Source organism: Nipponia nippon, unplaced genomic scaffold (genome assembly GCF_047370975.1).
Source record: "Nipponia nippon isolate SJK-2023a ecotype South Korea unplaced genomic scaffold, ASM4737097v1 scaffold_3, whole genome shotgun sequence".
In the NCBI taxonomy this organism is placed as follows: Eukaryota; Metazoa; Chordata; class Aves; order Pelecaniformes; family Threskiornithidae; genus Nipponia; species Nipponia nippon.
The window spans coordinates 122,404,455-122,428,523 of record NW_028262347.1 but is presented as its reverse complement, the minus strand read 5'-3'; the positions used below and the strand labels follow the sequence as shown (position 1 = coordinate 122,428,523).

General features: G+C 39.0%; 1 protein-coding gene across 1 annotated transcript in view; it reads left to right on the top strand.

Annotated features, from left to right (window-relative positions):
• CPXM2 (carboxypeptidase X, M14 family member 2) overlaps positions 1-21,059 on the top strand; it is a 78,940-nt gene extending 57,881 nt beyond the window's left edge. Inside the window, exons 7-13 of the mRNA XM_009475751.2 lie at positions 3,758-3,881; positions 5,343-5,539; positions 6,406-6,585; positions 7,581-7,878; positions 12,044-12,183; positions 12,710-12,809; positions 18,137-21,059. Coding sequence (XP_009474026.1) covers positions 3,758-3,881; positions 5,343-5,539; positions 6,406-6,585; positions 7,581-7,878; positions 12,044-12,183; positions 12,710-12,809; positions 18,137-18,390 — 1,293 coding nt within the window. The 3' untranslated portion in view covers positions 18,391-21,059. The remainder of the gene's footprint in view (positions 1-3,757; positions 3,882-5,342; positions 5,540-6,405; positions 6,586-7,580; positions 7,879-12,043; positions 12,184-12,709; positions 12,810-18,136) is intronic.
• Positions 21,060-24,069: the final 3,010 nt, after the last annotated feature.

Below are 24,069 nucleotides of genomic sequence, written 5' to 3'. Positions count from 1 at the left end.
ATTTTTTCTCTTAAAAGAACATTCAAGATTCTTCTTTCAGTCAATGGGAACACTCGCTGTATCTTGTATGTGGAAGTCAGGATTGTCTCACAGTCCAAAATATTTGCATGATGTATTCATGCTGTACAGAAAGCTGTTAAAATAATTGATAGATATCCCCAGAAATAGTTTGAGATGGACATTTTGAGTACAACTTTGTCTTTGAAATAGACTGAAATAGCTAACCTGGATCATATCTTTCTTAGGAAATAGGGGTGTTAATTTTGAAATCCATTTAACTGGATGTGATTCATATCTTCAGACACACCAGACTCCAAGTACCCCTGAGGTCTTGTGTTGCTCTTCATAGCCAGCTGTGTTTATGAAGCGATGTAATGATAATGCAGAAAATTGAAGAGCACTGTGTATGTTGCCAGTTGAACAGGTTTATTTGAGGGTAAAGCAACCAAATGCAGAGGACTAGAGCGATACCCAGCAAACACCCTAGGTTGCATGCAATGGCAGGTTGACAGTCTCTGTCTGACAGTCTCCAGGCTCAAGGAGGAGGTAGCTTCTGGTTTGGCCCGCAGCAGAATAAGAAATATGGAGATCTCCACAGAGGATAACGAATAGCCCTAACCTGAAAGGCAATGACTGAGAACCCTTTTGCCTCCTCTGGGTGTAGATAGCACTTAGACTTCCATTTAATACACCTTTTCTGCAAAATGGAGGAATTGGACCTTCAGAGACCAGTTTTGCAGGGCTTCTTCAAAGACTGTATTCAGTCTTTTTCCAGGGCATTAATAGGGTAAATAATTGGTAGTGACAAACAAATGGGAACTGTCAAATAAGAACTGCTAGTGAATGTAATCGTGGAAGTGTTTTACAGTCCTGCTGGTCGTTAATAAAGCCCTGACTGACTGTTATCATCAATTGTCTGTGACAGTTTTTACAAAGCGCAAAGAAAACACTGTGACATTTCAGGTGACCTATTGTGCCGTTTGTAGGAAATGGGTATGAGAAAAGTAAACATGAAATATGTTCATTTTCAGTATTGTATTTACATATAAACATTTAACTACATTACTACATCCATAGTGTCATAAAAGAGCCACGGTGAAGTCTACTACAGAGGCCCCAATTCAGGAAAGGCTCTTTGTTCGACTCAGAAAGTAATCACATGCTTGCAATTAAAGGGGCAATGGGGAGTTTACTGAAGGCCAATACAAATATTTCCACTGATTGCAATATACTTTGAACTTGGTTCTAGACATTTTTCTCACTAGTAATGAACTTTTAACATGCTTTTAACTGCTTTCCTAAATCAATGCTCTGGGTATCCTGTGCCCACTGCAGTGCCAGGCATGTTAGGAAAGCTTCTGCCCTGGAGCTTGATTTCAGAGACAGCTCTGAGAAGGTCTGTTCATCTCCCCGGTTTCACATTTTGGGCAGCTGCATGGATACAGCAATACATCAGCCCGGAGGGATTTTCCTGTAGTTTGAAGAGGGTGTGAGGAGAGGAATTGGTAAACACAGAGCTGAGACAGTAGCATTATTTATACATTACAGAAAGTGGGGTTTAGCCTGCTAAAACAGACCTTCTTTTAATGCAATATCTGTACTCGTTGGCAGAGTGAAAAAAAAAAACCACATTTATCTCTATTGGAGAAAAACACAGTATCTGATCCCATAATAATCCATTTCATCCTCTTGTCAGTAGACTATAAATCTATAATCCACACACAGTAGACCTTGGATCAGTTTTGGTCTGTGAGGCTCTAGTAAGAGGTCCATGGCTCCATATCCATTGATAGTATTTTTGGTTCATTATGAGTGGGTTCAGATGTGGTAGCTCTTGACCATGAAGATTTAAGGCAGTCTGTCTCAAAAAGCTGGGAATTGACTTGTTTAAACCAAACACTAAAAAATATAAAACAACGTCCTCTGGCTTCACATGTGTGTTTCAGCTGAAACAACAAATGATGACATACCCGCTTACGCATGCCCAGAACGTTAAAAAGAGTTCCACGGAAATAGCTGGGAACTCATAATACCAGCACACTCATGATGATGACAGTGGTGAAAAAAAGTAGATATGAAACTAGACAATACACTGAAAGAGCATAACGGACTGTATTTTTCAGGCAAGTGCTGAGTTTAGATTTGCAAAAGAAATCGTTTCTCGTATGTATAAAACCAACATGTGAGATGAACAAACGCACAAAAATAGCCTCTTTTCAGTCTCTTTGCAACGTGATTATAAATAGAAGTGAAGCATTTTATGAGAGGAATTTTAATGATGTTCTTCCCAATGTGAATTGTGTTTCCACTTAGGTTTGCTAAATGGTGGCATGGGAATCGGACACATCTAACTATTGCATTTTAAAAATCATCAGCGTTGCGATCATCCAATATTATTTCTAAATTAACACTCTGCGAGCAAAGAGTTTTGTTATGCTTCAATATTTCTTCAACAATGTGTGCACCCTTGTTTATGAAAAGATTGTCTAATTACCAGTCTCTAGGGTTCCAATTTACAGTGAGGTCCTTATTTCTTTCTTTAATGCCTTCCAATGAAAAAAAAATTAAGATAGAAAAATTCTCATCATGTAAAGCTATTTGCAATAGCTTCTTATTAATAACATACATTTTCAGTCTTGTTTGTAAATTTTAACATTCAGCTGAAATGTCACAGTAAAGTGTTTGTGGGACAATTCAGACTCCAGATATCCTTAGCTGCATGACATCTGTGTAACTCCATTGGGTTAAACAGAACTACACCCTTTAACCATGACCTTCCCAATGCACTTTATTAAGCACTAAGGCTGTTTGATTATATTTTGACTATGTCATGCAATATCTGCAGAAACAACGAATAGAATAGATTTTGATGATAGGAATGTCTTCAGTCCGTCTGTTGGCATATCCATTATTAATCTTATTTTTTGCTGAAATTTGGAAAGCAAAGTCTGAGGAATCTGTTATTTACTGAAGGAGTATATCCTGCTGTGTTTATGGAGTCATTCAGATTATATTTATCTCATTATTTTGGCCACACCAACACTGCCTTAACTAGCGATTATTCCATATGAGATTTCACACTGTAAATCAAGAAGGGTGGGCTCGGTTTCTACCTCAGCGGAGGCAGGTGTAATCAGGATTCACTGGGAAAATTGTGTTTAAATGGATGATATCATTCCCTCTTAGTTTGCTTTGAATTAAGTTGCTTCTGCATAGGGCAAAGGAGAGAGAAATCTCCTTACTGGTCAGAGTGTGTCTGTGGCAACCTGTAACGTGTATGCATTGCCGTGCCACTAATGCCCTGGGTCATCTCAAGTCACTTAGCTATAGCAAATCACAGAGTGTGCAGAAGGAAGTTTTAAGGTGGATAATAATCCCCCATTGCATAATGTTTTGAAAATTGTTTGGTTGTATCGTAGTAATGTTTTTGTTGGTTTTATTCTTATTGGACTTCCCCCTCAAGTCCTTAATTTTGTGATAATAGTACAAATACATCTCATGTAAGAAAGATCTTGAACCTCACCTATGCTGTGGTGTTTCAGCAGACAGTATTCAGCTTGTTCCAGCTGAACAAACATTACGATGTGTGATAGCAGAGCCATAAATTCATGAACTAAACATAAAGCTTTTACAACTAAGAAATAATCAGAAAAGAAAACGAAGAGTTTTTGCCACAACCAATTTGGAATGAAATAATTAATAGTGGATCTATTTTGATGCTTCATTGCCTAACTCTGTGTCATTTTTTTGTCGGCAGTTGATGAAAACTGTGAATAAAATGTGCCCGAATATCACAAGAATTTACAATATTGGAAAAAGCAACCAAGGACTAAAGCTGTATGCTGTCGAGATTTCTGACAACCCAGGAGAACACGAAGTTGGTTAGGATTTAGTCTAACTAAATCTGTTGAAGGGTGTTGGGATTTGGCTCTTTTTTTCTCCTCATTCTCTGTATCTGCAGTAATTATCACTGATGGAGTTATATTCACAGCAGCAAAGATTTCAAATGTATGTGGGAGGAACTTCAGCGCTATATTTCTAAATTGGGAAGAGGAGGGTGAGCACAAATAGAAGGCATTTTGAATGTGGGATCAAATTCTTTAATGATGATGAGTTTTATTCTTTAAAATAACAAATTAGAAGTGAATTTTAGTACTGGGGAATGGATTTTAGTTGTGGGGATTTATATAGCTTTGGATAGAAATTTACCTTTTCTATATGGGGTGAATACATTGCAAGCAAGGACAGGTCAAATCTCCCAAATCATCCTTCACTGGTGAGTGTGGGGGTACAATTTCCTATGGTGATATAATCCTTCAGGGTAGAAACTCATTCAGTCTTTGGTCCTTCTGTGGAGAAAAATAAAGATCTCACTATGATAGTGCCTGGGGCAGCTGTTGGAATAAAGGTGTCTTGTTCTTGTCCATAAATACCCTGCTGTGTGTTCATCCCACCCAGGGAAGAATGCTGCGATGTGCTCCTAAGACATCTCTCTACTTTGCCATAAGGGATGAAGCACAATAGATGTAATCTCTCAGTAGACTTGGGGCTGACCTTAGACTGCAGTCTCTGAATCTCAGACGTTAACACCAGAAGAATTCATCTAATCTGCCTTGTTCACTTACCTATTTTTGAGAGTCCTGCAGCAAACACACAAGGAGCATATCATGGGCCAGACAAACTGGGAGGGTGGATCCAGCCACAAGCCATAGCTCGGCCAATTAGGGTCTGTCCTGTTGATGTTTCCAAGTGTTATTCATGCAAAGGACAACTAAATTATGGGGCTTTTTGTAACAGCCGGCACTATTCCTAACCATCTCTGAAGTAGTTTGTAGTTGAGTGCAAGTATTGTGGCATTCAGTATAACCTCGAGAAATATATGTGAACCTGTTTTTTGATTAGTGAAGGAAAAGGGGTGTGTGAAGTCAGAGATCAATCATATACAGTTACTGACTGTTAACTTTTAAGAGCCTTAACATCTGTCCTAAAGAACTACAGCATTGTATTTTTCATATTATTTTTAGACTATCAGAGCTTTTAAAATCTACCTGTAACATGCTGAAATTGTGAGTGTAATTAAAAATCTGTTTAATGGAAAATGGGTTTTGGAGGTTTTACACAGTGTCTTCAGATATCACTGATACATAAGCTTGTTCTTCTAAAATAGCAGCAGACAGTAATTCTTTGTTTCTGTAAAGTTACATTTTCACCTATCATTTGTTCAGTTAAGACATTTCTCTAGCTCTCCTTAAGTGAAATGTTGCTGATTGACATCAATGAAATTTGGTTAGATATTTGATTTGCTGCTCTTACCACACTTCTGCCCCATGTGTTTTCAACAGGTGAACCCGAATTTCGGTACATTGCAGGAGCTCATGGGAATGAAGTGCTTGGACGTGAGCTAATCCTTTTGTTAATGCAGTTCATGTGTCAGGAATACCTGGCTGGGAACCCGCGCATTGTACATCTCATTGAGGATACCAGAATCCACCTCCTGCCCTCAGTCAACCCAGATGGATATGACAAGGCATATAAAGCGGTAATATGATTATGAATATATCAAGGAATTATTTTCTTTCTATTAGATTAATGAAATGTGCTCTGGTTGGCATTTTTTATTTCAAAGATCATATTTTACAAGCAATCAAAATAAACAAATTAAAAAATAAACACATCAAAGCAAACACAAACCACTGAAACGTCTTACTCAGAAAAAAGGCTGAAAGAAACAGTATTCTATGCGACATTGGCTAACAGGAAGATGTGTACAGAAAGGAGGGTTGCCAAGACTGCCAGAACAAACCATACTGAGGTGTATAGATCGATGGGAACACCATTATGGAAAATGGAAAATTCATACAGTCTGTTTCTCATGAGAAACCAAGCTAAGCACATGAAAATTTGCATTCCTCCGCAGCTGAAATTTAATAGTGTGTCTTTAAGGAGAGCACAATTTGTTGGGCATCGTAATAATTCAGTCTGGAAGAAGACAGACACCAGGAGGAAAAATTGCAGGGGCTGGTCAAATGCACTGGAAAATCTTTCAGGGCAGTTTGTAGAAGACTGGAATACAAAAGTCGCACTCACAGCCATGGAAGGGAATATATGCCATCTCCGTTGCAACCCAGGGGAAAACCAGTCGTAAATAGAAACCTTGAAAACAAACCAGAACATTTTGGCTAACCCTAAGTAATTTTTCATGGGTTTTGCTTCACCTCATTCAAGGTTTCATACCAAATGAAAAAAAGCCAGTTATTCATTTCAGTTAATAAAATAATTCATCCTTTCATTTCTCTATACAGAATTATCCCCAAACACTTTGCTGAGGGCTGACAGGTTGCCGTATTCTAAATAAACACTTGACTTTTTTTTCTTCTCTTTTTTCTTTTTTTTTTTTAATCTAAGGGTTCAGAATTAGGGGGCTGGTCTCTAGGACGATGGACTCAGGACGGCATTGACATCAACAATAATTTCCCTGATTTAAACTCTTTGCTCTGGGAGTCTGAAGATCAGAAGAAGAGTAAAAGAAAAGTTCCAAACCATCACATCCCAATCCCCGACTGGTACCTGTCCGAAAACGCTACCGTGAGTAAGGCCAGAGAGAGGGGCACACAAAGGCTGGGGCAGGCTGAAAGAGTGAACTTTACAACATTTCTCAAGAAATGAGTAACTTGTAGGTGAAGTTACATACCTGGTCTAAGCTACTTCTTTAGGCTTCCTTGTTAGTCAATAGAAATAAAAATGCACCACAAAAGTACCATTCACCCCCGTATTTTAGAGGCAGCCCTTGGGAAGGGAACTGCTTCCCGGAGGATCCTCTTTTCCCTGGGCTATTGCAAGAACCTGGAGGACTTGATACCCAACTTCTAGGCAGCAACAGGTAGACGAAGAGAAACCCACTGCAGGGCTCACTCCTGTGAATCAGGCTTCTCCCTAAGTTTGCCGTGTAGATGAGCTCTTTGCACACTCAGTCACCATACAGATTTCTCCTGAGATTTTCTTGATGTTCTTATTTGAAATAACACAGCAAACACTGAAGCATGTGCAAAACCAACGCAGTGGCTTATGCTAAAGTTGTTTATTGGATCGTAGTGCCAAAAATATAACTTATTTTTGCATGGCCTTTTAAATATAATGGCAACTATTTATAGTGGCTGAGATTCCCCTAGTTTTGAGGGGAAGGGACTTAACTGTGGCAGTTCTGTGGGCTTTAGAAATATTTCTGTGCTTAAAATCCCTTATTTTGAAACTCATTTCAGCCGATGGCGGGGGGGAGCAGTGTCATGGTCTGACATCTCTGGCGGTTGCTGCTTTTGGCCTCACTCTGCATAGATGTTCCTGCTGCATAAATTACTAACATTAAGGTTTTGTTAGTTTTTATGGGTTGTGGGTGACCTCCCAGTCATGGCTGGCAAGCACCATAATTTAAAGAAGCCCTCCTCCTTGGCCACATCTCTTGTGCTGGCTACTCACTCCATGCTAAGAAACTCACAGTGGGACTCCTGTGTCTGGTCTATCTTTGAAAGAAGATTATCAGATTTCACAGGTTGAATCAAAGCTGCTGTTTCTTTTTCTCCCAGGTGGCAGTTGAGACGCGGGCAATAATAGCATGGATGGAAAAAATTCCTTTTGTGCTGGGTGGCAATTTGCAGGGTGGAGAGCTGGTGGTGGCGTACCCCTACGATATGGTGCGATCGATGTGGAAAACCCAGGATTACACACCTACCCCAGACGACCATGTCTTTCGCTGGCTTGCGTATTCCTATGCCTCCACTCACCGCCTGATGACAGATGCGAGAAGGAGAGCGTGTCATACAGAGGATTTCCAAAAGGAGGATGGCACTGTTAATGGAGCCTCCTGGCATACCGTGGCTGGAAGTAAGTGTCAGTAGAAATTGCAATTAGCATTACCTTGCTAAATATGATAATGCCATTAGTGTCTGGTGTACATTGCAGTGGCAATGGTAGTAAAAGGAGAATTTCCCCATCTGAAGGTCTGTTCAGTGCATTTCATCAGGTATCAGAGGGCTGAAGGAGACTGTGTCACTAATACCTGGTGACCATTTCATTTACTACTGAGGTTTCCGAAAGTGCACGTGCAATACGTTAGTTTTATGGATTCTATACCTTCAAAATGGTTTGCCAGGACAAAACCAACCCAGTCTAAACCCACTAGCAGGGGGGAACTTGCCAGCCTTTGCCATCTCAGAGGGTGCCAACAGAAAAATGCTGCCAAACAGCAGGGGTAAGCAGCGTCAGAGCCGAAGCAGTGACTCCCAAACCAGTCTGGGAGCCTGGGAAGAAACTCCAGTGGCCCTCGGATAAGAAAATCCTCATTTCAGCCTCCTGCTTGCTGAACTTGGTTGCAGATCATCCTCACTCACATTCACTTTGGCTTCTAAAAACATGCCACAAAAAGCTGCTGCTTGCCTGCTACCATGCTATTTTTAAATAGAAGACCTGGATGTGCTTACACTTAAACTTTGCATGGGCTCCATAGGCATTTCTGCTGCCAGAATAAATTACAGATTGCATCGTTCACCATATGCCTAAGCCTGTCACCCTGTCAAGGAGTGCAAAAGGGAAGCCGTGTCCTGTAGTGCAGACACAGCATCGATTTCCAGGAAAGCCCAGTTAGAAACACATTTTTAACAGCAATGGGCACGGTTATCTCTGGGTGTACACTTCGAGCAGGCTCAGAACAGGCACTCTGCTGATTCATCATAGTTCTACTCAAAATCTTTGGTTTATAAGTACATAAGTTAGACAACGTATTCTATGAAATTAAGAAGTGAGCTGTCCATCTGCCATCACCTGAATGACAATAGGAACAGCTACAGCAGTAATGGCAAACAGATGCAAGAGAGCGTCTGTGCAGACCACGTTTTATTGGAGCTGGCTCTTGTTTGTAACTCGCAGGTAGTTTCACTGCATAAACATTTCTAAATTTTGGACACAACTTTTATGGCTTTTACATTGGCCCGTGTAAAGTTAATGCTGGCCAGCCTTTAAAGGCAAGAGCCAAGAATTAACTTTTCAAATATTTTTTCAGGAGGTTAAGAAGTGCTGGGTGAATTTGGGGGGGAAGACTGAACTGCTTAGATCACGAGGCCAATGCCCGACAATACATTTCTACACACTTCTGTAAATTCTAAAAAAATACTCTGAATGCTGACTTGACTGCTTAATAATCTAATTTATGAGTTTAATTTTTCTAAGTGCTATAAGAAACATGATTATGAATCGATCCAGAAAAAATGACATTGGCCATGTCACTAATAGCTGTCACGCTAAGTTACATTAAGTAATGACATACAATATAGATGCTGAATAGTATCTTGATTTCTTAGTAAAAATTGCATATTGGATTTGGTTCATCTGATTTGTTTTATTGCTTTACGATGTTTCTCATTATACTTTACATCCTTCTCTCTTCCATTATAATAAGACTTCCAAGACTGTCTTTGAGAAAAATGCTGGAATATTGCTTTTACTTTAAATTGTTTACACCTTGGACTCCAGACCAAAAGATTTGGTCTCCTCAAAAGATTTGGTTTCCATTTGAGCTCAGCTTCCAACCTGCAGAATGGTTTTAGACCTCTTCTCTACATAGACAAATGGAAGAGAGTGACTGGTATTGCAGATATGTATATGCATACATATATATGTATTGCAGCTGATAGTTAACCAATGGTACCTTGCATTGTAAAGGGTTGTCCAAATACAATTCTAGATTTGGAGACAGATTTTCCCTATGTTTTTTCACTCTGTAATTCCATGACTATATAGATGTGGTTGTATAGCTCACTCCACTTTTTCTGTCTATTTACCTTTCAGATCAACATGTAACACTTTCTTCTCCTAAACCCCTGCTTGCTTAATACCTGGCCTGAAGGTGATGCCACAATCTATTCCTTGCAGAAAGCTGCCCCGCGTGTCCTTTGGTGTGGGTGTCACCTCCCGGCTGTAGCACAACTTGAAGCTGCCCATCCTCTCTCCTCATCTACCTGCTGCCTGGCCTTGCAGTGATCATGCATATAAACTTTTTGCTGCTTGTGCCATGGGAAAATTTAGAAGGGATTTTTCTAATTCCTTTTCAGCACCAGAGAGTCCCTAGAGAAGTATGTGCACCACAGATATCTTGCACAGATATCAAACACCTCCGTATGCCTTTGAACCCCAGCCATACTATTTCCTGCAGATATTTTGGAATGCAATGAATGCAAGTTCTTCAACAATTTTATGTATAACGTTTCTGCACTGGATGAACTGCACAAAGGCAAAAACCAGATGAATTTCGTTTTATTTCCAGTGTTTTCAAGGCTGGATTTGCATGTTTGAGACACTACATGGAGAGTTGCTCCTGGCAACGTTAAGCCATTTTCTTAAATACATGTATTAAAACTGAGCAATTACTGTGTATTGCAAAACATTTCACAACAGATTAATCAGGATGCGATACACTATGTGAGGGGAAAATAGCTGTGGCTGTTTCTCAAACGGAGAGGAAGCAGTTTATGCAGAGTAGCATATGCCGCTAACTGATACTTACGCTTTCCCCATCAACGAAAAGGGAAAGCTTAACATATATAATCTGTACTATATAATCCTCCTGCTCTGCATCCAGAAGGCGCTGAGGCTCATTAAATACTGGACTACTGCTCTATGGTAATTGGACAGGACTAGGGTTTTTTTTTAACTCTTTTCAATCAGAAGCACTTGGTGAATGCATTTCCTGCTAATCTTTGCCATGTAAAATATACCAACGATCATTAATAAAAGTTTTTTAAAATAATTTTTTATTAGAAATGCAGGTGGAATAAGAAATGAAGCTCACATCATTTCTTCCTCTAGTGTTCATTTACTGTATCATGTTATCTGTGTGATTGTGGAGAACTAATAAATGAAATTTCCCAAAGGAAAAATAATTGTGAGAAACGGGAGAGAAACCTAGAGAGTCAAAATGTTTGAGATCTCTATCTAAATACAGTCTTCCTTAGTGCTCAGGACCTTTGGAAAGGTCACAGCGCTCTCTGTAATGTAGACTTAAACTGCAGCTCCTCAGAGGTCCGAGGCACTAAGGTCCCTGGGTTTTGATTAGGACATATTGCTAATGGAAATCCCTATTGCAGAGCAGTGGTGCAGATTCCAGTCCTCTGCAAAACCATAATAGGGAAAAACCAGAATAGATCCTTTCATTCCTTACAAGATAACAGACACCATATATAACTGAAAAGAATTATTACTACCTTGATTTTTCTGGCTTTCCTATCATTTAGATTACTTACGTGGGAAAACATTTAGACTGAGAAACTGTTTTGTCAGCTGTTCTGATAAATCATTTTTACATAAAAATCACTGTGGGCACATTAATTTGCATCCCGACATTTAGGGTTGTATAAGTTCAGTTAATGGCCTCACATCCATGCAAGGTAACGTAGACCGTCCCATTTCTGCCTAGGGCAATCATAAGTGAGAGCTGCTCCATGGGAACGTACCCAGGACTAGTGAAGCTTAGTGCTTTCTTGAAAGCAAAGCACAAGGTTTTTGCTGTAAAAAAAGACCTTTCCTAACATCTTCCTGGTGTGCTTCCATCTTCTCCATCAATATCACAGAAACTTGATCTGGAATGAGTTTAATTTGTTTGTTTGTTTGTTTGTTTTCTGCTAAATCTCTATTTCCTTTACACTTTGTGGTGGCAGAAGGATGCTGCTCTTTGGAGCAAGGGAATGGGGATGCGGCGTGGGCTGATACAGTGGCCCATGCTGCCATGCTGCAATCTTGTGTCCTCTGTTTTGAATGTGTTGATGGGACGCTGTCTTTAGAGTTAAATGTACAGCTCTGATGTTACTCTGGTGTTTTGTTATAAGAGACTTGGCATTTCTAAAAAACTTTTGCCCTTCCACGTCTGCAGACTAAGTCAGCTAGAAAAATTCCCACTTTGTGGTTAAATAAGTTATATTACTTTGCATAAATTAACCAGATCTGATCAATAGATTAAAAGAGGATATAAAATTGTTTCTTTTTTGCCTCCTATTGACAGGCATAAATGACTTCAGCTATCTGCACACAAACTGCTTTGAGCTATCCATCTACGTTGGCTGTGACAAGTACCCCCACGAGAGCGAGCTGCCCGAAGAATGGGAAAACAACCGCGAGTCCCTGATTGTTTTTATGGAACAGGTATTCGACAGAAGAACAACTTCTGAATAACTTGATGACTCCTTTCAGATTGAAAGGGAGTTTAAGATTTCTGATATTTTTCTTGCATGACTAATTACATGATTGTTGGTGTTTGTGGTAGAAACCTTACCTATAAGCAATACTGGCATATCACTTCAGCCAGGTTGTTTTAACTTAGGAGGACAAAATAATGAAGCTTATTAAAATTTGACCTGAGTGCAAAGCTTGCTAGAAATGACTGCCAGGAAAAAAAAACTTACGTCTGCTGCTTTATCTGCTTGTTTTATCTGTCTCTTGAATTTGATGCCTCAGGAATTCTAGCAGAACTTGGAAGCTGGTTCAGAAGTAGCTAGTGCCTGGAAGGCTGATACTGGGTTAATAATGATATTTCAAAATTGCATGAACCGTAAAGTAGGAATAGAATACACTTAATTCGCATACGGAATTAATGATTTGTTGTGTCTTCCTAATGATAGTACTGTTCATTGCTGTGTAATATATATTTGTTTGTTTATTCTCTCAACAGGTCCATCGAGGCATCAAAGGCATAGTAAAAGATGTGCATGGAAAAGGAATACCAAATGCTATTATTTCGGTAGAAGGTGTTAACCATGACATTCGCACAGGTAAAAAACCAAAAACATCAGTGCAAATGAAGACATTTATGGTTTAAAAACAAAATACAGAACCTCATTGCAACTTTGACCTTTTCTCTGAGAAAAGCCAGCAGTGCACAGTCCAAGGCGAGCGTTGCAGAAGGAGTGGCACATGAGGAGGGAGTCACTTCTTTCCATGGTGCAGCTGTGTAGACAAGAACAGAACTATGGCTTTCCTCTCCGCCCCTCTTCCTCTTTCCACCTCTTTTAAAGTATTGAACAAATAGCCTTTTATCTGCCCGAAATCAATAGCCTGAGTAAGGCTGTGTCTAAAGAGCTCTTTTTGCTCCTTTTCTCATGTTTTACATAGGTAGTGCAAATCTAACCATGAATAATTATAGCGCTGAAAAACAAGGGTGTAGGTCATGCCTTGGTGGGCAAAGAGTGTTTCTCTGGCTATTAACAGTTATAGGACTGTGAATGTGTCGGAGATGTGATTTAGAGCTGTGTCCAGAGGAGGAACAGCTGTTGCAGGGACGGGGGAGTTTCACAACCTGAAGAGCCTCCTGCAAAATATCACAGCTTTATAAAAGATCTTTTCATGGGGCTCGGTACAGATGCTGCTTTGCACACGTGAATTTCAGCCCAGAGAATTACTTTTGTATGTATAGTTTAAAAAAAAATGCACAAATGGCTATTTGCCTTGTTAGCACAGTCTTGATCTACACCCAGACACAGATATATAAACTCAGAGTAAACTCTAAGCCTATTTAATGGCCTGGAGAGTAGTTCTGGCACTGAAGAAAGAAATGCTTTAAACGGACACTAGCCATTTACAAGATTAATAGTAATACGTGAAAATAGTTGTTGGCAGGTAGTGGACTGGATAGTGTCCAATGGCCATTGTGTTTGTGTAGGTACTGTACCATGATTTAAGACATGCAGCCATCTTAAATGGCGAAACAACAGAGGGGATATAGCAAGGAGAGGAGCAGGCGGAAAGAAATAGCAAAACAAGACGTCAGCAGAAGTGATTGCACTCAAACTGCTGGTTGCAAGAGGCTATCAAGTTTTCTGTTGGATGTTTATGGAAAAGTAGCATCATGGTGAATAATCAGATAAAACATATTGTTGTGTACTCGAGATTTGGTTCAATATTAGAAACGCTAATTTTATGTATTTTTTATGTCCTGACTGGCATTCTGGGTCTTTAATTTGCTGCCACTTTCACGTGCTTCGCCACTGAGGTACAGTATGGCACGCTTTGACACGTAAACCGATTCAAGGCTATGGAATATCATAGAGTTTTAGATAAGAGACTTCCAAATCTTTAATGTTTGCTACAGTAGATTATCTGAGCCAATAATAAATCTTGGAATATCATAACTTAGTTTATGATTAATTTTATTTCAGTGCTACTGTGTCTACGTTGTAAAAGAAAACATTGAATGACAGATATTTAATTGATTAGGCAATAGTAATTCTGCCTTAAATATTTCAATATGGGACCACTGTGAAATGATAGCAGGAATTAAAGTAACTAGTTGTTTTTTCTTGTCTTGGAAGTCTTGGCAGTCTTGAAAGACTGCCATAAACTGTAGGTTGTGTTACTCTGTTAACAGAATATATGGCTCTGGTTGAGGCTGAGTAAATGCAACAAGTGATTAATCTCTAGCTCTCAGTACACTGGATTGCCACATGAAAGAAAAATCAACACTTTAAAGACAGCAAACATGCATACAGAAAGGAGTCCTAGTGGCATGTGTAATAAATGTGCAAGATCCCAGAATCCACTTTGTAACGCTCGGGGAATCTTGCTGCTATTTACATCTAGACTTAGAGCTGAGCTTCTATGGCTCAAGGCCATCTGCACTTGTTAATAAAAATAAAAGCACTTCTTTCATTCTTTTTAATTCTTCTTTTTAATGAGACATTTAAGCTGACACTCTATTTGGGAATCACTTGTAGATGGGAACATAAAAGTTCTAACTTGTTTTATATTATATAGATAACAATGTATGTCTCATTAGTCTTTGAAACTAGAGAATTTATGTTGGAGCCAAAAAGCTAAAATGACGTGCATAACTCCAGAGAAAGAAGGCAAATTGTCAGCAGTCTTCTTTCATTTATACCTTTTAAAATGAAAAATGTATCCATTTAAACCTCTGTGTTGCCTTGATATAGAAATAGGCCAAGCAGGAGAAGAATTGTGGCCACTATCTCTATTCACATTAAGTTTTGTTTAAAGTGAGCTAAGCTGTAAGGTACCTACTGCTTCTTTGAAACATTAATGTGGTCGACTACCCTGTAGAGCCAGACAAAAGTTGTCTGTAAAGGCCCTCTAATAACATTTCCTTGTTCGATAAAATTTCTCTGCTGCTTCTTGTGGACAAAAAAAAGTGCATGGAAAGCACTTCTTTTTTACTTTCTCTTGGATGTACAATATATCTTATGGGAAGAGAGGGTTGCTGACACTAAGCTAACAATATTAATAGGCTAATTGAAGTCATCGATTCTGAGAGTAAGAGCTTTGTGGGAAATTATTCCATTTTCTCTTGATGCAGATGTAACTATTGATTAAGTCTGAGTGATTACATGTTGTTACGGTTAGATGTAGACTGAGCTCTATGAGATAACCTTTGGAAAAGAGTTCATCAATTGGATGACCAAACGCACCTGGACACCTTTGTTCCCCATGGTGTAAAGGCAGTTTTGTGGGTTGCTTCCTGTAATTGCACATTTTGGAAATCTCAAAGCAAATCTTGATGAAGAAATGTACAGTCAATGAATAAAAACTTCTGTATCACTGCCTGTACCAGAGTCCAAAGAAATATGCATATTTCTGTGTGATTTTTGCAATAAAGCATAATTAATTTAATTTCACACAATGTTCAGAGAAATTTTTGTTAATATTTTGGTAAGTTTCATATGATTTCAGTATGTATTATGTAACAAAACCCAAAGATTTTGAAGTAGCATTTAGTAATATTTAGTAAAATTGGTCTAAGCTAAGCATAATTCTGGTATTATAACTCTCCAACCTCATTCCTGGCTGCCTGTTCAGTAGAGAAAAGTTAAGTTTTAGTTGTTATATGCACTGCGTGTGCAGCACTATGGCTAGCTTTCCTGGACAGTCTTTAGTAGGTAACAGAGCATTAGGATAGATTTTTATAATGTATTTAAATTAGTAAAATTTGGTACCTTTAATTGTAAATATGACACTTAATTGTAGCAAAGGTCTGTCCTGTCAGGCTCAAGGAGTATTCTTCTTATTTGAAGTGTTTATGGAGTCTTCTGACACATTTAATTTATAATAATACTATCTTTGTATTTTTATGTATTGTTATTTTATCTAAGCAGACATGGCAATTCTTTTCCAGACCCAATAGGAGGAGATAGTCTGCCTCCAGCCTGCTCCCACTGGAGCCTATTCTTTTAGCAAACCTATTATTTACTAAATTTACCTGTATTTTTAATTGTGTTTCTCTTGCCATCTGCTCTGAAATTTTTTACCTACTGCATTTAATCCGATTTAAAAAAAAAACCTTTTATTCTGGTATTAAATTCTGGACAATGACAGCTGACAGAAATACTAATGTCTACTTACTTGTAAATGGAAAGGAGGTAAAGTGCATCCTGCTAACAGTTTAATATCCAGCTTTGTAATAATTTCCCTGTGGTGTGTGAATGTGTAGATTTTTTTCTGGCCTTCTGTGCGGGGCTGTGATGAACTGCCTGTTAAATATGTCAGAAAAATGTGGGTCAGTTTGGAAGTCCAGGGACTAAAGCCAACCCATGAGCAGGGATGCGTTCACAGCCATGCACAGGGTGATCGATAGCCTTTTGCCAGCCCTGTAGTATCGCCAGAGCATTTACAGCTAAAGATGAGCCCTTAGGGATAAATTCAAGAAACTTGGGCAGCTTTATGTTTTGTGTTTTGGTTAAGGTGCCAATGGACACAATAGTAAGGGAGAACTGAAGAAAGAGCTTCTCAGAGAGCCCTTCCTAAAAATGCCTGAGTCCTGAGAAATAGAAAATCTGGATCTTGATCATCACACCAAGTGGGGTCAAACTGGCTGAAAGAAAAACCCGAGCAAGCTGGTATGCAAGAACTAACCTGATTGGCTGTGCTTCTTGCACACAATTTCACACTTGCATTCAGAGACTGCAATAGCAGGGTATGGTTGAGATTGCTGTTTTGCTAACACTTGCTGTTTGCAAACATATTCACCATTTTACCAAGCCCTAAATTAAAATCATATTTCTCTAAACAGAGGCTAGCTAGTCTGATCTTTTCCCAAATGTAATATTTTTATCCAAATCATCTTTGGTTTTTGCCATACACTGTATTGCAAGTGACTCAAGGGTAGTGATAGTAAGGTTGTCAGTTTTTATTGGTGTTAAAAAAAACCAACCCCTCTTCATACAAGAGATGCCGCAGTTCTATTTATATATAGAATTGCATATTTGAATATACACCTTCCTTCCACAGTCGGTTTTCCCAGGATAGAGTGCAAAACTAATTTTAGATATCAGTGTTTCACCTTTTTCATTCCACAGCTAAGCATACTCGCTAGTTAAAATAGTATTTAAAAAGAAGTCTAAAACCATCCTTATGTACATATGGGTAACCTGAGATCATACATGGGAAAAAAGAAGGAAACAGAAAATCCTAATTCAATGAGGTGTTAAAATACCTCTTGCTTTATGCGTGAGTAGTTTAGTTGATTACAGGAGCTCTCTTCATGCACTTATAGGTAAGCAAGTGGTAAAGTACACTGATGAATTATAGTTTGTAGGAAAATTAGTGTAATAAAACTCAACGTAAGGTTTTATGGAAGGGGATATTTACTTAGCTCTCTAAGTGAGTTGATATTATGCATTCACACGCTTTGCATACTAAATAGCACTAAAACGCGTGTGTCCAGGTGGTGTGGCCAGGATCATGAGTGTGATGTGGGTACCTTACTGGAGCTTCTCTTGATTGGTTAGTTAGAATTAGTTTGGGGAAGGTCTTTTATACCCCCCAGGAATCACCAGCCATTACAAGGTGACCCTTTGCCTCGGGGTCTTTTTGACTTCAACTGACAGTAGTCTTAGGCCAGATTGAAGCCCATTGTCCTTTTTTCATCATTTGGAACATATGTTGGAGGTATGTTTTCCCGTAGGGTTGGTAGGACGAGGAGGGGTATATGTGATGGGGAGCAGCTTCATTGACACCCTCCTGGTGTGAAGATGCAGGGTTGCTGTCTGTGCTGTCATCTTATCCATATGCAGATATTTCTGTATTCTCATAAACAACGACTTCCTCAAGGAGAAAGGGCCACTGTCCTGACAACCATCTCTTTTCCTACCAGGAGCTGATGGGGATTACTGGCGTCTTCTCAACCCAGGGGAATACGTGGTGGGTGTGAAGGCGGAGGGTTACGCTGCCGCTACCAAGACCTGCGAAGTCGGCTACGACATGGGAGCTACCCAGTGCGATTTCACCATCTCCAAAACCAACCTGGCGAGAATCAAGGAGATCATGAAGAAGTTTGGGAAGCAGCCGGTCAGCCTGTCTCTCCGGCGGCTCAGGCAGAGGGCTCGGCAGTGGCGGCAGCAGCGATAGACCTCAGCCCGGCAGCCCGCGACGTCCACAAGCTCTGCTTCTATCAGCCTGGCTGTAGTCGTAGTGAGAGTTACATAGCCCATCTCTTCATACATATTTCTCTGCACGAGGCCTTTCTGTTAGTGGAGCTGGATGAATAGTGGGGTTTTTCAGTTTGGTGAAAAATCGGAAACAAAATTCAAGTTGAACCAAAATAAGCCCCGGTTTGGGGGGAGAAGCAGGAAGAATGTAGAAAGATGTTTTGAGTTAACCTGGAATGAAATTTTTTGCTTGTTGGGTTATTTAATCCTTTGTAAATTTGTTTTCTTTAAAAATAGAAAAAAGAAAAAAAGATATTTACAAAGGAGAAGTGGTTTTTTGAATGAAAAACTGAAAAATGTTGATTCTAAAGTATAAAATTGGTATATTTTTGCAATTTAAAAAAGTTTTGACCCTCTTTACATTTTACTCTCATACAGGAGGAAAGCTGAGAGGGGACAACTTCTGCTGAATATCATTAAAATTTGTGTCAAAATTTCAGTCCCACTTTCCCTGAAAGTCCGCCTTTCGACAAGCACCATAATATTTGGGGAGAAAAACTGAAGCGAATAACCCTCCTTAGCTTTCCTGCTTGGGTTGTTTATATATAAGGGTGTCTTGTGATTCCAGAGTTTAATGCCAGGAGTGGTTTTCTCTTCTGGCTTTTTAAGGCTGCGTTTTTACTCCGTGAACTAAACCTAACGAAAAGGGCATGGGATAAGGACCATTGCAGCACTGTGGCATGGCAACCCCTCGCTAACCTGGGAGAAGGACTTGAAACAAAGCCTTTCCTGTGGATATAACCAGTCCTAGCTTGCATATGAGAGGAGAGGTTTGGTCACTGGCATGTGCATAGTTCACAAATCCACTGACATCATATTTTTTCTTGATTCTGGCCTTCCTATAAGTGCCTTTTGTGCTCATGTACACCTTGTACCACTGTCTTCCATGACACGCAAGGGATTTTGTATTCCTCTGCGCAGTCTGCTCATCTTGCCACTGCAGCTGTTGCTGCTTTTCTGGCCTTACGACTCAGAGCAGGATTTGTGCTTTATCATTGGCTTTTAAGTAACAAAATTGTACAGCAGGATAGGATTGAGGTTCAGGAAAGGTGCAGATCAGATCTAGGAAAGAATGAACTGAATAAACAGTGGTCAAACTATCAGCTGACGAAGATCAACTTTGCTCCATTAGCTTCAATGTTACGAGCTTAATTATACCAAATGAAGGGCCAGCTGTATGATTTTAGCCAGTCAAAAGTCTGCGGCTAAATAAACATCTCTTAATATGCTTGGTAGAAAGACTGCGGCATACACTTCCAAACAGTTCTGTTTAAAACATTTTAATGGCTATTACAGTTTTTGCCTATTTGATATGATTCTTGGAAAAGATGTTCACCAAAGTATCATTCAAAACAAAAAATAAAGTGTAAGTAGATAACTTACTGTAAAAAATACCACGTGCCATCTGTATTAAATCTTTTTTTCTTGTCATTGAATCTTGTAAACACATAAAAGGCAAAAGATTGCAGAATGAATAATATCATCATGAACCCTTGCGTAATAAATAGTCGTATTCTTAAATTTCTTAGGCAATTCCAGCCCATGCTTGTTCTGCAGATACCATTAAATAACAGCAATGTATTTGTCAGCAAGGGCTCAAAGAAAATAGAAGAGTGCATACATAATTTTCTATAACTGAAATTATGGAGCTCCAGCTCCCAGTCAGCATCATTTAAATTAAGTAATAGACTTAAACAAATAATCCAATTGTTACATTAGCATTTGGAATTATATTTTACATATTTCACTCTCTTTACCACCCTTACAACATTATGTATGCCATACATTTTTGTAAAACAAATATAACAGCAACTTGTCAAGAAGGGTTTTTTTGGCAGCTGAGAAGGGATTAATGATGTCTTTGTGCAGGTAGCGATGTGAAATAATTTTGGAATATGGAGTAATGACAGCAGACAATTTGTTAGCAGTTTAATTTGGCTTGTTCATTGGCATATGTAGATTTTGTTACCACCACAATAGATCAGGGCCATACACGATTTTTTGTGTTATGAACTGATGGAGTTTCTCAGGTGACTTCTTGAAATGTTTCAGGATGGTTTGAGATTTACTTTACAAACCTAGAGGTCCCTATGCTTTGTTCTCAGGTATGAGATTATCTCAATGAGAAGTTATTTTTTATTTGATAGCAAGAAGTGGATTTGATGGGAAATTCTTCGATGTCTATTAGCTAAAATTAGATGGACTCTGATTGCTGAAGACCTCGGTAACATCAGCTGCTGAAGACAGTGGCCTTGGTGCTCTTTACTGGCCATGACTAGTGCTTACACATACTTGGGCACAGCAGAACTATGACTAATGCAGGTGACTTTACTCCATTTTAGTCCAGGCATTACTGAATAAATGGCCTAATAGCTGTCAAGTGTACTTGTCTGTGCAATTGTTTTTTGCTTGTCCAGCACCTTTACACTAGAAAACACTCAAGTTCAAAGGAATTTTACTAGGAACTTCAGATGTGTGAATATCTCGTGCCGAGATAAGATGCTTTTGTCTGCCCTGAATATGATTGAACTGATGTGTGCCCTATTTACTGCTATAGTTATGCACTCAGGAGTTAAAATGTTCATTTGCTTTGAAATATATAGCACCATTATTTAATCTTTAGATAGATCCAAACCACAAACCAATAAATCTGGATACCAGTGTTTTCTATTTATCTACCTTTTCCATGTCTTTGGAACAGGTAATTTTTCCTAAATTCTGTGCTTTTAATCTCTTTTCCTTTTAGTGTTGTAGGAAAATAGGCAACTCTGCAGAAATGACAGGAAATAAAGCTTGAGGATGGATATGCTCCTTTTATAAATACAGATCCATTTTAACAGCTACTTATACGAGGACTTTGCTAAGCTTTGATCATCCCTGATATAAAACAAAAAAAATAAAATCCCTTCCAAGTAGTAAGAAATTCAACTGCACAATCTCACCCACACAGTGAAGGTTAAACAAATAAAAGGTTAAATTCAGGACACATTCTGCTCTCCTTGATAATACCAGCCGTCAGTCATCTGCTCCCATGCAGAGCCCTGACAATCATAAAATACAACAGGAGCTGGCTGGCTTCTCCTTGACTATCCATGTCATGCTATCCAGCTATTAATTTTTTATCTGTTTAATTATCATAATTTTTATCACCCCGTGTCTCAGTTTTTCTCATCCATCTCGGTAGCTACAAGTACGCTAACCTCTCAAAGACAGATCTCAGTATCTGCAAATCAGCTTGGAAATGCTGAAGCCAATAAAACTGTATCTACTAAAACTATATCTACTTACATACGTTGGTATAAGTGTAGCGAATCTTGGTAATCTCTAACCCAAATTTAATCTGCTGGCACCAGAAGACTGTTAGGAGAATCTGAGTATCCCTTTTACCAGGAGGCTGAGCTCTGTGTGGGCAAAACACACTGATAAAATTAAATGTAAATGAAGTTATTGACTATGCTGGTGAAGAAATGCAATTTTTCATTGGATATTTTAAGCCCGTCACATATTTTCAGCTTCTGTTACCAACTGCTTTCCATTCTTTTATCCATGTATAGTTGTGGTTTTTTCCTCTCACTTCAGCTCATTATTTTCAGTGAATATGGGACATCTTCCCAACGTGTGGATTTCGACAGTCAGTGACAGAGTTATACAGCCAGATTTACTTGCCTCTTTTATCATGCTGTGGTAGGTGGCTGACCTTTTTGAGAAACACCAGAACAGAGATGAGTTAACTTAAAATAGGGTACAAGTGGTTTCACACCAACAACTTTCACTAGTTAACCTTTAAAAATTGGCATATAATATATTTGCTATGAGTCCGAAAATGCCTGAGTTTGGAGGCAAATGTGCCTCTTTACCGTTTATCTTTGTAATCAGTGTCTGTGTGAATTCAGTCATAATACCAGAAGCCTGAGGGAGGAAGTATAAAAGCGCATACAAGTCGTATACATTGTGGTAGCATCACCTCCTGCTGCAGTACACTGCTATGCCGGCCTAGAAATATCGTAGGGCAAACAGCTCTGTGTACACCTACTAACTATCCAGCAGGAGCCCAGAGAAGCTCTATTTCATACTCACTAAGAAGATACAACTTTCAAAAAGTCTTTTTCTTTTCTTACTGGAGCAGTTGCACACATGGAAAAAGGGTCAGTGGTTTTTACAGTTGATTTCATGGATAATTTTAGTACCACTTTTGCCTCTGCTTCTTTGTGCTATTATAGCAGCAAGCAGTTTTCTCAGTCCTTTTCAGTCCTTAATAAATACTTCTGAATGTTTTTTGGCTTCAGGTGGTTAACTTATAGAAGTTTTAGGTCTTTATTGTGGTATTTCCTTAATTTTCCAAGTTTAAATCACATCTATACACTTAGCCTAATGTGCTTATTAGTCTTTCATTTCTTTTTAAATGTCGTTTAGCGTGAGATGACATTTTTGTATTTCACTGTAACACTATAATATGATTCTTGAGCTGCAAAATTTATGTTCAATTAAGCCGTTATGGTGAATGTAATCTTGTGCCTGGAACAGTAAGTCAGTAAATAACCATCCTCCGCCGTCTTCCACTGATATAATCACCATTTTACAGCATGCAGAGCCAGTTTCAGTCCAAGTGAGACTTACAAACCCACGAAGTCCACATTCAGATTTGCAGGACAATTTATTGATGAGTTGTTGTGGTAGATTCTCTGTCCTCTTAACCTGGCAAGTTACCCAAGTTTATTTTGATAGAGATTTGGATTACTGCTTCACAAGAAAATTTTAAAAAATGCTCTTATGCTCATTACCTGTTCCTTGCTCATTAGGCAGAAAAAAGACATTTCTATGCCTTTCATAAATGTCAGGGGGGCTGTATTGACTGGACAATTTTTGGTATAACCTTTCAACTCATAACTACCTGAAATGAATATATTTATCAGTAAAAAATGCCAAGAAAGGGATTTTGGAAAGCCTGTGAAAAAAGTTTAGGCGGTGAACATAAAGGTACTTTATAGCTGCATATTTATGTACTTAATCTGCCTCTTCAGTTATATGAGTGCCTTTAATCATCTGCTGTAGTGCCAGGCTCAGAGAGGTTAAATCCATCTTCCCCTCCCCTGTGTCTGGTGGTTTGTACAGGCTGGATTAAACAATATCCCACACAGTTTTCTGCTCGGACTACTTTGCTTGACTTTATTTACTAAACTGATCTTCAGAGACCTTCCAGGCACTTACCTCTCCCCAATTAGCCAGGCACCCAGATGAAGGTCCAACCTTCATCTGTGAAGGTCATCGGAGCATGGCCGGAGTGCCAGCATCACCTCTAGATGACATTTGGGCTTCAAGGTACAACAGCACTTCTGAAAGTGGGGGTTTTTTCAGCAAAATACTACAAAGCAGCGTTGCACTGCTCTGCAAATGCCTACTCTTTTAGCTTAATACTATTCTAAGAGAAGGTGTGGGCAATTTAGAAAGCTCTATTTTTCCTGATCAGGACATCGATAAAGAAAAAGATGAAGGACTGATGAACAGTGAATGTTGAAAAAAATAAGATTAAATTATAGGTCCATAAGGAATGCTTTGCATTTAGATTTATGAAGACTTTATGAAGAAGTGACAGATGTAT